Raw genomic sequence first — 12,996 nt, 5'->3', positions numbered from 1 at the left:
TTTGAGAATGAAAAAAGAGGGATTACCTTAATCCAAAGTTCGATCATTGAAAAAGGTGCAGACGGAAGAGTAGAACTCCCCCAAGAAAGTGCCCAAGAAGGGTGGCTGAAAGGAATAGTCATAATTATAGTTAGCTTATATGTGCTAAATGTACAATGGTTATATATATTTTTATATCTATTCCATATATAGAGAAAAGAGTAATGGGATGTTATAGTGATGCAGCGCTGTGTTGGACTATATATTATTATTGTTGTCCAAAATATTGACATATAGGGGAATCGCCATAGTCACATGTGCACATATTGGCAAGATAGCATAAAGGCCGCTCATAATATGTATTGTCGCTAATAACAAAATGTTGTGGAGCAGTGCTCTCATTCCATATAGTGCTGCCAAATAGAATAATTGTCCATAATCTACCTGGTAAAGAGCTACCTCCAGTCACTGGCATAGGCTGATGGAACTACTACACCTTCAACTGCTGCTGCTAATAACAGCAAGAGCAGGCGTGGCTGATGGGAGTAATCATCAACCAGTGCCTGCGCTCTAAATTATTTTACAAAATGGCGCGAGTTCCCCTGTATGTTTGAAAACCAGCCAGGCAAAACTCACAGCTGGGGGCTGCAACCCTCAGCTGTTAGCTTAAACAAGGCTAGTTATCAAGAATAGGGGGGTCCCCACTCTGATTTTTTTAATTATTTAAATAAATAATTAAAAAAAACAGCATGGGGTCCCCCCATTTTTGACAACCTGCCTTGCTAAAGCAGACAGCTGGGGGCTGGTATGTTCAGGCTGGTAAGGGGGCCATGGATATTGCCCCCTAGCCTAAAAATATCAGCCCCCATTTTGTGAGGGGTTTCACACTGTTTTTTAATGATTTAAATAAATAATTTAAATAATGGCATGGGGTCCCCCTATTTTTGACAACCAGCCAAGCTGAAACTGACATATGGGGGCTGGGATTCTCAGGCTGTTGAGGGGTCATGGATATTGACCCCTCCAGCCTAAAAATAGCAGCATGCAGCCACCCAGAAAAGGCATATCTATTAGATGCACCAATTCTGGCACTTTGCATGACTCTTTCCACTTGCATTGTGGCGGTGGCAAGTGGAGTTCATATATATGGGGTTGATGACACCTTTGTAATGTCTGGTGACATCAAGAACATGGATTACTAATTAAGAGGTGTTTATAAGACACCTATCCATTACTAATCCCATAGTTATATTGTAAATAAACACACAGCCAGAACAGTCTTTTATTTGAAATAAAAAAACACATTTATTTAAAAATAACAAGCACAGTTATACTCACCTAACACCTATTCCACTGAAGCCCATGTCTCCTGTAAAAAAACAAAAATAAGAACCAACCATATCCCTCACCTGTCCATTGTTCTATCCCATGCCATAATCCATGTTTGGGGGATAAGCAATTTTCAACCTTGACGGTGCCAAGATGTGACCATCCTGGCTGAGAACCACTGAGCAATGCTGCTGTGAGCGCAACATCAATGGTTAGCAGTGACGTCATTGAAGTTACCGCAGGTCACTGAGGGTGCATTCTCAGCCAGACTCCTGAATTGCGGGGACCTCGGTGAGAGTGTTGCTAGCACAGTGAGAAAAAGTCTGTTTTGAAGGTTCATGCCCGAACAGTATGTGTTCCGTACAGACCCCTAACTTTACTTTTCGGGTTCGCCCATTTCTAATTATTACTGCCGACCTAGATGCCCATGTACATCATTGTCCAACTATGTCTCCAGGGCTGATTAGAAGCTTACTATCAATATACAGTGTACACAGAAAGATGATAATCAGTGGTGTGGGCAGGGTTAGCTTTTTGAGCTCTGCTGCATCTAAAAACTCTGCTTATGTCCCAATTGCTGCACCGAGTAAACTAAGCGATACATCGCTGAAATCAGGGTCTCTTATCCTACATTATGCTTATCTCAGATGAGGTAGCAAAAGGCTGGTGACAGATTCTCTTTAATGGATCTACACAAGAAAATAGATTTAAATATGTTGATAAATCTGACTCAATAATAATTAATACAATTTAATGTATGCTTTCAAAATGTATCAAGTAGTGATATAAATGTATGTTTTCATCTTTTATGTATGTTATAAAAATAAAAGTAAACTTTCTATGTTTAAAGGTAGGACAAAACTAGTCCTGCTTCTTTAGGGGAGAATGGCCTCACATGTACAGCCAATGCGCCTCCAATAGTGGGGCCTAGGTGCCTGTTTGTAGCTTTAGGAGAACATTTTATGTATCTTTTTAATGTAACTAAATACAAAGATTCTTACAAATACTAGGCCCTAGTCCCTTTGTTAGGAAAAAGGTTTTGCTTAGAACTACTGTATGAAATAGATCAGAATTCAGTCAACTACTAGTAGCGGAATCATAGACAAACTAAAGCTTCATTCAGGAAGTGGGTGAGCAGAAAACTGGGGCGTGCACCATATCTCTGGGTAGCTTAAAACTTTTATTCTCAAAGTAACCTACCTGTGGTTTTCCCTTGCAAGAGATTTGCAAGCAAAAAAAACTTCTTAACCAATGTGTTGATATAATCCTTTTTTTGTGATGCACTATGAAACCAGAAAGAATTCCGCCTTTAACCCTTAAACACTACAAGTATTTTGGACCGTAACCCCTTCAGGACGACCTTTTTTCAGCCTACAGGACAATTTTTTTTTATATCATTATAATCCCTTTCCAAGACTCATACATTTTCATTTTTTTATGCAGCTTTATTAGAATATTTAGCGTATAAATTTTAATTAACTTTTTAAAAGAAGAAACAAAAAACAACAGCAATTCGGACATTTTTTACTTAAGTTTCATTTTTTACACTGTTCACCGTGCTGCATCAATAAAGTGTTAACTTTTCCTGGGGGTTAGTGAAACTATGGTGACACCAAATATATAAAGTTGTATTTCCATTTTATTATTTCAGTAGAAAATAATAACGGCCCTAGGAGCGCTGGAAATGAGACCAAGAAAAGGATTTTAGTGTTGAACCACAACGCGTTTCAATGGTTAAACCATCTTCATCAGGTGAAACATGAAGTACAATATGTCACGATAAGGCTAGTTTCACATTTGCGCTTTATAGCGCTGCGACGGCCTGCGCACGGCTGCCACTAAGCCCTGCCCCCTGCCGGCTCCCTGCCCGCCCCATCCGGTCATCGCCTCCTGCTAGCGCACATGGACGCTTGCGATCTGCGCACCCTATCTTTAGCATAGGGTGCGCAGATCGTGCGCTGGCCGTGCGCTAGCAGGATTTTGGTGTGCACTGCGCACTTTTGAAGGTGCGCCCGTGTGCGCCGAATGCAGCATGTTGCATTTCGGCGCGCACAGCGCACCTTCAAAAGTGCGCAGAGCATGGCAAAATCCTGCTAGCACATGGCCAGCGCACGATCTGCTAAAGATAGGGTGCACAGATTGCAAGCGTCCATGTGCGCTAGTAGGAGGCAATGACCGGATGGGGCGGGCAGGGAGCCGGCAGGGGGCGGGGCTTAGCGGCAGCCGTGCGCAGGCCATCGCAGCGCTATAAAGCGTAAATGTGAAACTAGCCTTAAACCTTCTCAGAATCAGCGGGATCCGTTAAAGCATTCCAGAGTTATTGCCTCATAAAGTGACAGTGGTCAGAATTGTAAAAATTGGCCTGGTCATTAAGCTGCAAAATGGCGCTGTCACTAAGGGGTTAAGAAAGTTTGCCGATGCATACCACCTTTTCCAACAAAACACAAAATTGCTCTCTTCTCTTTTAAGGTGTGTGGATGAGGTCATATTACATATTAGGAGAATTTGAAAGGGTATACAAGATATGATCCTATTTCCATACTTTTCACTTAACTGGTTTAATTAAATCCGTTTAATTACTGACAGATTTTCCAATTTTTTGGTAAACCTTGAGAGTACTATAATTTTCCACTGTCAGCAAACAGCTTATGCTGCTTAGTCTGTATGACCTGTGTTAGATTTGTGTTCTACTTTTGTCTTAAAATATATAATTATTTTTATCTTAATTGGTTGTTTCTGCTCTGGTAAAACTATACATGCTATAATTTATTCATTAGCAATAAAACATGCTCCCTTGTGAAAATATGATTCAAATGTGGTAGGGAAATCATGTTTATTTTATTGCTAACCTCAGTGTTATACTGGGAATAAATCACTAATTGTGAAACTGGTGCAAATTGCTAACATTATTTATAACTAACATAATTTTGTGGAAATGGCTGTTCTGCATCACATGTATATTAAAAACATTATACTTTCGTCATCACTGAAGTTAATCGTTTTTGGATCACACATTTTTGGTTGGTGACCAGCCTCGATTGGAGCCGTTTCTGACAACATAATAACTCTGTTTCTAATCTCATAAACATCTTTATTAGCATTCATATTAATATTAATTATGTAGAACCTGAAGTCCATGGCATGTTCACATGATGCGATTGTGCTAATTTTTTTCTGCAATATTCCAAATTTGTTGTAACAATTTGGCAAATTTACTGCAATTTTGGTAAAATTGCGGCAAAAAAGCAGTGAAAATTAAATTGGATGACCATAGCCTAAAGACTCCTCCACTTTTGACAGAGACTTTATAACAGACAGCTCAAGTTAATTTTACATATGCTACATTAGTGATGTTGGAAAAATGCCTTGCTACTGTATCTCCTCTACTCTCACAGATGTTTATTACCAGTATTATTTATATTTATGAGGGTGTCTAGTGTTACACCATTACAGAATGAATTTGTGATATTCTTTATAAATATAATATCGATATTATTGCTGAGTAAGTTATATTGCACTTTCTTAGATGCTCCCAAAAAATGAATATGCTGAAGAAACTTTCCTATTAGAAAACCAGAAAGACAGGCTGCAAGAATGCAGTGAAAATTCCTTAAAGAGCACAACACCCAGCAAAGGTAATTTATCTTAAAATGATTGTTTTATATTAATTACATCTGTAAAATTTTTGTTGGTTCTATAAGAATGATGCAATAAATTTATTATACCATATTCATCAGATATGGCAGATTTGTTGTGGCTTTTCATGTGTATTGTGTACATAGATCTCCATGAGAGACTATCCCTAGAGCCTATTTTAAATGAAAAGGGACATGTAATGTCTGACAGTTATAATTAGAGATGGGAGAAGCCGAACAGTAAAGTTCGGTGTCCGTATCAGAACACCTACTGTTTGGGCACGGACACCGAACACGGACTTCACCAGGACGTCCGTATTACTGTTTGGGTTCGGCTGCCACCTAGCACCAGGTGTTTTGTCATGCTGTCATGTGCATGACAGCGATGCAAACACTGCTCTGATCAGCAGTAAAATCAGCACCACTGGTCAGATATTCACGATTCCCAAATGACAGCGTGACACCGCTGCTATGATCGGAGGTATAACATTTACCTCTGGTCATTGGTGTCGGCTGATGGGACTACTGCTCCCATCATCCAACACCTGCTGCTGTTAATAACAGTGAGAGTAAGAGCGGCTGATAGGAGTATTCATCACACAGCTCCTGTGCTGTAAATAAATAATTAAAAAAAAACGGTGTGGGTTCCCCTGTTTTTTTGATAACCAGCCAGGCAAAATTCACAGCTGGGGGCTGCAACCATCAGCTGTCAGCTTCAGCAAGGCTGGTTATCAAGAATAGAGGAGTCCCCACACTGTATTTTTTAATTATTTAAATAAATAAATTGAAAAAACAGCTTGGGGTCCCATTTTTGACAACCAGACGTGATAAAACAGACAGCTAGGGGCTCGTATTTTCAGGCTGGTAAGGGGCCATGGATATTGGCCCAAAATCCTGTAAGTAGCAGCCTGCAGCAGCCCAGAAAAGGCGCATATATTAGATGCTCCAATTCTGGCGCTATGCCGGCTCTTCCCACTTGCCCTGTAGTGGTGGCAAGTGGGATTCATATTTGTATTGTCAGGTGACATCAAGCCTATGGCATAGTAAGGGAGAGGCGCCTATAAGACACCTATCCTTACTAATCCTATATCTATATGGTAAATAAAGACACAGCCAGAATAAAGTCCTTTATTTGAAATAAAACAAAACACACTTTTACTTTGTTATTTAAAAATAGCAAATGCAGTTAAACTCACCTAACGCCTATTCCATCAAAGCCCTCGAATAGGCACATCTAATAGATGTGCCTTTCTGGGTGGCTGTGGGCTGCCATTTTTAGGCTTGGGGAGCCAATATCCATGGCCCCTTACCAGCCTGAGCATACCAGCCCATAGCTGTCTGCTTTTGCAAGGCTGGTTGTCAAAAATGTTGGGACCCCATGCCGTTTTTTTAAATGATTTATTTAAATAATTAAAAATACGGCATGGGGACCTCTCTATTCTTGATAACCAGCCTTGCTGAAGCTGACAGCTGAGGGTTGCAGTTTCCAGCTGTGAGTTTTGACTAGCTGGTTATCAAAAATACAGGGGAACCAACGCCATTTTTTAAAGTATTTATTTACATCTCGGGTGCTGCATGATTGGAGCAGTAGTTCCACCAGCTGACACGAGTGGCCGGAGGTAAATTTTATACTTCCGATCACAGCTGTGCGCTTACGCTGTCTTTTGACAGCGTGGGAACTGTGGCTGTCTGACCAGCGGTAATGATTTTACTGCCTATCAGAAGCAGTGTTTGCCGCACTGTCATTGATGTGACAGCATGGCAAACACTGGATTTTCGGGCCCCCCATTCAAGTGAAAGTGGTCCGGGTTCGGGTCTGGGTACTGTTCTGGAGCCCGAACCCGAACTTTTTGTAACTGTTCAGCTGAACCCACCGGACCTGAATATCCAGTTGTCTGGCCATCTTTAGACATAATTACAATCAGCAGAACTAATATTTTTCTCATTACAAACGCATCTACAATTGCAGGTGTCCTCTCATAGTGTTATCAGCTCTGCTGCAGAGTTGTGCCTGGTTACATCTAACACTTCTTCAGCTTCCATCTCACGGGCAGTCAGTGTGGGGAAAGGGACTGCAGGAGAACTTTGTCTCATTGCAAACATATCTGCAGGTGTAGTTCTTCTCTCACAGTGCTCTTAAGCCCCCGTTACACACTGCGATATCACTAGCAATATCGCTGTAAAGTCACCGATTTTGTCACGTTACAGCGATATTGCTAGTGATATCGCTGCATGTGATACTTACCTCTGACCCGCTCCCCCACTGCTCATCGTTGGTCGCGTGAGAACGTCCTGGATCATTTCTTGTCGGGCGCTTCCTGTGGCGCCGACGAGCGACGCGTGGACGCGGGCGGGAGGACGCCAGGATCGCCGCGTCTGACAGGTAAGTAGCGACCCCCGACTGCTGCTATGTTGGTGAGATCTGCCTGTGTGGCAGCTCACTAGCGACCACTTAGCGATGCACCAGCGATCCATATCGTTGTTGGGATCACTGGTGCATCGCTAAGTGTAACGGTATCCTTAGTTGTGCCTCAGCCCCCACACTGGCTGTCTGTGAGATCTTAACATCTCATTTACATATAAGAAACACATGGACCTTTCTGGAATAACACATCGCATTTCAGATATCAAGGCATCATTTTATTCAACTTTCAAATTTCATCCTACATGCCCATATACTGTAGATTCCCTTTAAAAATTTTCATAGGTGTTGGTTGAAGTTCTATATTCAACTGAAGTCCGGGAACTCCACTTTTTTGCACAGTTCACTTTTTATAAGATATTTGTATAAAACATTCCATTGCCCTTTTTCTCTTGTACTTCTCACATATACAGTATATCAGTGTTTTGGGAAATGGGTCTGAAATTTATCAAAGAATTTTCTTTTTGTGACACCCTGTGGCCGACCAGATCAAAATACTTGATCAATTTTTTTTTCTAGCATTCGCCTACAAGATTTTTTTTACCCTGGTAGCTTTTATGCACCACTTCTTTTTTACCTGGAGACATGTTTACCATGGGGTTGACATACCCTAGAGTAGATAACTTTTATTTGAGAATGTATAGCTTTACACATACTGTAGACTCTTCCATGTTATCATCTGCTAGAACCTCAGTGTCACTTTTTTGTCAGAATGAGGTCCCTTTGCTTACACCAAAAATAGAACACAACTCCCCAGTAGTAAAAGCTAAAATAACAGACAATTTCATTTACAGTAGCCTACACAAATTATACCATCTCAATGTCTTACCTTATCAAAATTATGTGCTCCTTTTTACATTTTATCTGCTCCAATGTTACTAGCCATGGCCATCTAGATTTCATTCCTAACTTACTATTTGAGGCCCCTTTCACACATCCATGTCTCTGGTACGTGTGGTGATAGTTTTCTCACGTATCGGAGACACAGACACACGTAGACCCATTCAAATGAATGGGTCTATGCACATGTCAGCGTGTTTTCACGGACCATGTGTCCGTGTGCAAAACACGCTGACATGTCCATTTAAAATGACCCGCACACATGCCCACGGAGAACACACATTGATATCCTCCATTCGTACCGATGGCCACATGGGAAGTAGCGCTACTGTAAGCGCTGTTCCCCTGTGGCTGGTGCTGAACGCGGCTGTCATTATTCTCCCCTGCTCTGCTGCAATCAGCGCAAGCAGAGGAGAATGAATGAAAGCAAAATCTGACGTGGGGTCCCTCTATGTTTTTGATCCAACCCGGCAAAACTCACAAGTGTGGGCTGCTTTTCTCAGGCTGGTAAGGAGCCATGAATATTGCCCCCCCAGCCTAAAAACAGCAGCCCGCAGCTTCCCAGAGAAGGCGCATCTATTAGATGCGCCAATTCTGGAGCTTTGCCTGGTTCTTCCCACTTGCCCTTTAGAGATGGCAAGTGGGGTAATGGGGGGCTAATGTCACCTTTTTATTGTAAGGTGACATCAAGCCTGACTTAGTAATGGAGATGTGTCAATAAGACACCTCTCCATTACTAATCCTATAGTTGTGAAGGGGTTAAATAAACACACAGCATGAATAAAGTCTTTTAATGAAATAAACACCACACAGTTTTGCCATCTTTATTGTTCTCCTAATCCAAGCGACCCCCTCGATCTCCTGTAATAAAATTTTAAATAATAAAGCAACAATATACCATACTCGTCCGGCGTTCAGTCCTACGCCGTAATCCATATCTGGGAAATAATCAATTTACAATTGGAGCAGTGCTAATGTGACAGCCCCAGCTGTAAACTACTGGTGAATAAATGAGAAGCAGCGGGCGCAGGCTCAGTAACTAGCGGTGAAATCACTGAGTCTGTGCTCGCTGCCAGCATGAACTCCTGTGACCTCAGGACCTTGGGAGAATGCAAGTGATGAGTTCACGGCAGTTCAAGCTTGGTCCTGATGTACAGCAGGTCAGTTTTCCATTCATTCATTCTCCTCTGCTCACGCTGATCGTGGCAGAGCAGGGGAGAATGGATGAAAGCCATGTTCAGCACCTGCTGTCAGGGAACAGCACTTACAGTAGCGCTTCTTCCCTGGCGGCAGTCCTTGTGGTACTGATAAGGCACATGGGTGACCCATGATTGCCACACACATGCCATACATAGTACACACATTGACACTGATATCTCCAGTGCCGGTTTTTCAGGTACCGGAAATATCAGAACGTGTGAAAACGGCCTTAGCCACAGTGACATCTTGTCCTGTCTGCAGACTTGCTGTTGATTTATTTCCATCTTGCATCTGTTTTTTCTAGACATTTTTAACACCTTCATTTGCTCGATTAGTAGTTGCTTCAATAATTAAGTAGCTCACCTTCTACATTTTCTCTAGTGTCAGTGTTATGATATTTTTATGCGCATGTTCCATTCTTTTATTTAAAATTTAAATAAAATACTTTTTATTATTGAAAATCTGAGAGCAATAAAATATATTTACGAGCCAGCCCAACTCATGCCTCATTGATTTTTGAATTTGCACATGTAATATCAGACTAAAGTCTCATGCATAATGCCATATTACATTTCTGGGTTGTATAATACTTCCTCATAGACTCCTGTGGATTTATACTCTGCTGTCCTGTGACTTTACATGGAAGCAAGCAAAGGTAATTTCTCACTGATTAATGTTGGAAACCAAGTGAAAGAAATTCTTTGCATGCTGTGTTATAGTTGTATACATCCCTTTCTCCCACAGAGGCGTCATACAGTGGGACATAAAGGCACAGATTCATCAAGATTGGCTTTTTGAACACCAGGCTTGATGAAACGAGTGTTGGAGTAAAATGTACCAAATACATCTCTTACAGAGTAACTAAACCTTTGAAATGTTTTTATTTTTTTCACATTTAATTGGCCTAATAGTTATATGCAGATTAATGGGGTGCTAGGTCCTGAGCCCACAAGAAACCCTGAAAAATTCCCCTAACAGAAGTACAGTTGAGAAGAGAGGAGCGCACATCTCCTGTATCCGTGCGCACATAGAGTGCGGTACGGATTCTGTAGAAAGAATAGGCTTTGTTCCTGCCTCGTGAGTTGTGCACCTGAGCTTGTAATTATTAGGGTAATGAAATGTGAAAAAATATTTTAAAGGCTTAGTTATGCTTTAATGAATTTTGGTATATATTTTAGCTGTTATGTGCCCTCCCAAGAAATTTACACCAGACACAGACCAGTATATTTCTGTCATACAGTATGTCACTTTTGTAAACTTTAACCGCTTTCCGACATGTAATAGTACACAAATGTCATAATCCCCCCTGTTGAGGGGCTGAGCCACACCTTTCCAGGCACATGGCATCTGATCTACACATCTGATGCTAGTTAAATGCTGCTGTCAATCTCTGATGGTGGCATTTAACTTGTGCTTACAGGAAGCGAGTTACTGGCTCTGCCGATCAGTGACCCCGCCACATGATCGTGTATCACTGATGGGTCGGTATGACAACTAGAGGTCTCCAGCAGACCTCTATGGTTGTCATTGCCAGATTGCTATGAGCACCGCCCGGTGGTAAGCGCTCGTAGCAAGTAAGCATTTCTGCTACACACAGGCAATCTGATTATCGCCTATGTGTAGCAGAGTCGAATAAAGTACTGCAGCTTCTAGTCTCCCATGGAGACTATTGAAGCATGCAAATAGTAAAATGTTAAAATGTTTTTAAAAATATTAAAAAAATTAAAAAATATTAAAGTTCAAATCCACCCCCCTTTTAATCCATTCAAAATAAAACAATTAAAAAAAATCAAATATACACATATTTGGTATCGCCAAGTTTAGAATAGCCCGATATATCAAAATAAAAAAATGATTAACCAGATTGCAAAACGGCGCAACGAAAGCAAAATAAAAAAATGCCAGAATTATGTTTTTTTTGCTACATTGCAATACAATGCAATAACAGGCAATCAAAACATAGTATTTCCCCCAAAATTGTTTCAATAAAAATAGCAGATTGGTGCACAAAAAAATAAGCCTTCACCCATCCCCAGATCATGAAAAATGGAGATGCTACAGATCTCAGAATATAGCGCAATTTTTTTTGCTAAAAAATTTTGTATTTTGCTTCATCAATTAAATAAAAAAGGATCTATACATGTTTGGTGTCTGTGAACTCAAAACGACCTGGAGACTCATACTGGCAGGTCATTTTTAGCATTTAGTGAACATGGTGAAAAAACAAAACAAAACAATCGTTGAATTGCACTTTTTTCAATTCACTTGCAAGTTTTTCCCATTTTCTAGTACACGATATGTTAAAACCAATGGTGTTGTTCAAAATTTCAACTAGTCCAGCAACTAACAAGCCCTCATATGGCCATATTGACAAAAAATTAGAAAATGATGGCTTTGGAAGAAGGGGAGAAAAAAACAAAAATGCAAAAATGGAAACTGGCCCGGTAGTTAAGGACTTAATTACAATCAATTAAATTATGATGGTTTGTTGAGCATGCGCGGCCATGCTCCCTACCGAGTTTCAACCATAGTTCAGAAAGTTGGCTGGGACTGGTATAAAAATGCCTAAATTTGCATCTACGAATTGCACAACAAAATTGTGACATTTCCGCAGTTTTTCACTAGAAAATCCAGTGGGGATGATTTGATCCCCAAGTGCTATGGTTTTGTAATACACACTCCCCAATTATTTTGTGTACCAATGTACAGGTTTTTGAACTTTACATTGTTTGCTGGAACAAAGTAAATAACATTTTTACTCATTGAGCATTTTTGTAACATACGTTAGTGGGAAAGGGCCATTACAACTGCATAAGTCAAATATCAATTAGATGACCATAAACAGATGTTACCTTGAACAATTAATGCTGCAGCAACTTTAACAAATTCACAGAAAACTTCATAGATAAAGCATATTTTTGTCCTAGTGATTTTATCAGGTCCAGGACGTTCTCGCACGATCAGCGATAGCCAGCGGGGGAGCCGGTCGGAGGTAAGTATCACACATAGTGATATCGCTAGCAATATCGCTGCTGCATCACAAACTCTGTGACGCTTTAGCGACATCGCTAGCGATCTCGCTTAGTGTGACGGGCCCTTAAGATTGATCTCCATGGGGGATATTCATCGGCGATGAATGGAAGGCAGCCTTTAATACCCCAGAAGGTCATTTTGAGTGTCTAATAATGCCTTTCGGCCTTACAAATGCTTCGGTGTTCTTTCAAAATTTCATTAATGACATTCTGAGGCCGTTGATCGGTAGGAGTGTTAACGTTTATTTGGATGATATTTGATCTACTCGCCCGATCTGGAGTCGCATTGGCAGAGTCCGCGAGGTTCTGCAGATTCTGAGAGAAAACACACTCTTTGCTAAACTGGAGAAATTAAAGTTTGCGGTAAGAAAAATAGCTTTTTGGGGTACATTGCTTCCAGTGATGGGTTTGAGATGGACCCAGTGAAGGTTCAGGCGGTATTGGAGTGGCCTAGACCTGAATTCTTGAAGTCAATTCAGAGATTCTTGGGGTTTGCTAATTATTACAGAAAATTTATAAAGAATTTTTCTGTGATCGCCAAACCCCATTACTGATCTGC

General features: G+C 40.9%; 1 protein-coding gene across 1 annotated transcript in view; it reads left to right on the top strand.

Annotated features, from left to right (window-relative positions):
* THEMIS (thymocyte selection associated) overlaps nucleotides 1-12,996 on the top strand; it is a 123,782-nt gene that overhangs the window by 61,164 nt on the left and 49,622 nt on the right. Inside the window, exon 5 of the mRNA XM_073575780.1 lies at nucleotides 4,835-4,943. Coding sequence (XP_073431881.1) covers nucleotides 4,835-4,943 — 109 coding nt within the window. The remainder of the gene's footprint in view (nucleotides 1-4,834; nucleotides 4,944-12,996) is intronic.

This window comes from Dendrobates tinctorius, unplaced genomic scaffold (genome assembly GCF_039654945.1).
Source record: "Dendrobates tinctorius isolate UK_male_01 unplaced genomic scaffold, ASM3965494v1 ptg000046l, whole genome shotgun sequence".
NCBI classification, from domain to species: domain Eukaryota; kingdom Metazoa; phylum Chordata; class Amphibia; order Anura; family Dendrobatidae; genus Dendrobates; species Dendrobates tinctorius.
The sequence above is the reverse complement of the archived record's forward strand: the minus strand, read 5'-3'. Positions and strand labels throughout refer to the sequence as shown.